General features: G+C 40.8%; 1 protein-coding gene across 1 annotated transcript in view; it reads left to right on the forward strand.

Annotated features, from left to right (window-relative positions):
- Positions 452-1,811, forward strand: part of LOC107643952 (CASP-like protein 4A3) — a 2,280-nt gene continuing 920 nt past the window's right edge. Inside the window, exon 1 of the mRNA XM_016347711.2 lies at positions 452-1,104. Within this exon, the coding sequence (XP_016203197.1) occupies positions 659-1,104 (446 nt within the window). The 5' untranslated portion in view covers positions 452-658. The remainder of the gene's footprint in view (positions 1,105-1,811) is intronic.

Genomic DNA, 1,811 nt, shown 5'->3' on the forward strand with positions numbered 1-1,811 from the left:
GAGAGTACATTTATCATCGATTCATCTCATTATTATCTCGGTATAGATTTTCGGAAGATAAAAGAATGATTATGTACTTTTATCTGCCACCTTGATTGAAGTTAGTGCCAGTATGACTAAAGTCAAATCCCAAATAGTACTACATGCAAGATAAGAAAACAACTCAAGCTTCCGATCCAATGCGGAAGTAAAACCTTTCCTACCATGCACCCTCACTAATCAAATCAAGAACTGAACCAATAGTAAATAGTCCACCCTACTATAAGTCTACAATTACCAAGTGATTGACCCACATGGCAACAAACAATTGGTTTTAATAAAAGTAATATGCTAAGCTTTCCTCAGCATAACAAAATGCAATGACGTGGCACGGCCCACACTAAAGGAAGCCACACACAAACACAATCCCTTAACTCCTAGTTTTTCTTTTTCCCTCTCTTCTCTTTTCTCTCCACCCAAACACCCTTTTCCTTTTCCTTTCTATCTTTCTTTAATCTCTCTTCTTTTGATCTCTTTTTTTGAACTTTTCTTCTTTCCACCTCTCTATAACTCCATTTCCCTTCCTTCTTTTCCTTGCTTCTTTTATCTCATTTGAAAATCCGCGAAGCGCAGGGAACTGAAAATCGCAACAAAATAGAAAGAACGCAGCATCACCGCGATGAATAAATCGCTCTCTAAAAACTCCGAGTCGTCGAATAAGTTCGAGTCGCCGGTCCCGTTCCACACTTCACCGCGGTGGGATGCCGCCAACACGCAGGGATCGCCGATATACTGGTCGTCGGAGGAATCGCCGGCGAAGCCCTTCGACAATTCCAAGGCTATCGTCGCCGTCGACAAGTTCACACAGTACACTCCCGAAAAATCCACGAGGCGCCAGAATCCGCCGCATCATTCGCCGGCCGTTCCCGCGCCACCACCGCCTCCTGTTATGCCGCCGCAGAGGGAGTCGAAGGGGGAGTGGAGAAGGGAGGAGGCGTTGAGGAAGGCGGCGCTAGGGTTCCGGGTGAGCGAGGTTGTCGTGTGCCTGATCTCGTTTTCGGTTATGGCTTCCGATAGGACTCAGGGTTGGAGTGGCGATTCCTTTGATCGCTATAAGGAATATAGGTACTCCCAACTTTCTTATTATAATTATTTATTATTATAACAATTGTTAATTCTCTTTTCAATAATGATTAGAGCATAAGAGTTATATAGGCAAGAACTTAATGATCCAGATTAGTTCAGTTAAGTTCAGTGGATTTTCAGTACTGATAATAGTTAGTCCAATTCATGTTGCTTTGACCAGATTCAAATTTTATTTAATGATATTGGTATGGATTATTGGAAGAAATATGTTCGGCTATCATGATATCATTTCTCCTAAATGTTTAAGCGGACAGGAGGATGCACATAAATGGTTATATCTCTAATAGACAAATACTAGATAATATTAATTCCCCGGTTAAATTATTCATACAAGCTTTGTTATCCTTGAACATACTTCTGAGTTTCTATATGGTACCTAAAACCCATTGATGGTATTAGAAGTCTCACATGTGAGGATATAGTCTTGAATCGGTGAGTGCTATTCTAATATAATATCAAAGCCACCCTGTGTTTGTAAGTTGGGGCTGTTGGGCCACCTGCACACATGGAGTCTCTAGTATAGTGTATGCTACAAGTGTTCGATCTTGAGTGTGAGGGGTTTAGGGAGCCATTATTATAGGTGTTATTCTAATTGTAAAGCAATACTTAGAATTTACAGCCTAATTATGTATCATAATTTGGTCTTTTAAACCGTCGCTTATACTTCCTTTCTGCTACTTGTTTTT

Source organism: Arachis ipaensis, chromosome B05 (assembly GCF_000816755.2).
Source record: "Arachis ipaensis cultivar K30076 chromosome B05, Araip1.1, whole genome shotgun sequence".
NCBI lineage: Eukaryota > Viridiplantae > Streptophyta > Magnoliopsida > Fabales > Fabaceae > Arachis > Arachis ipaensis.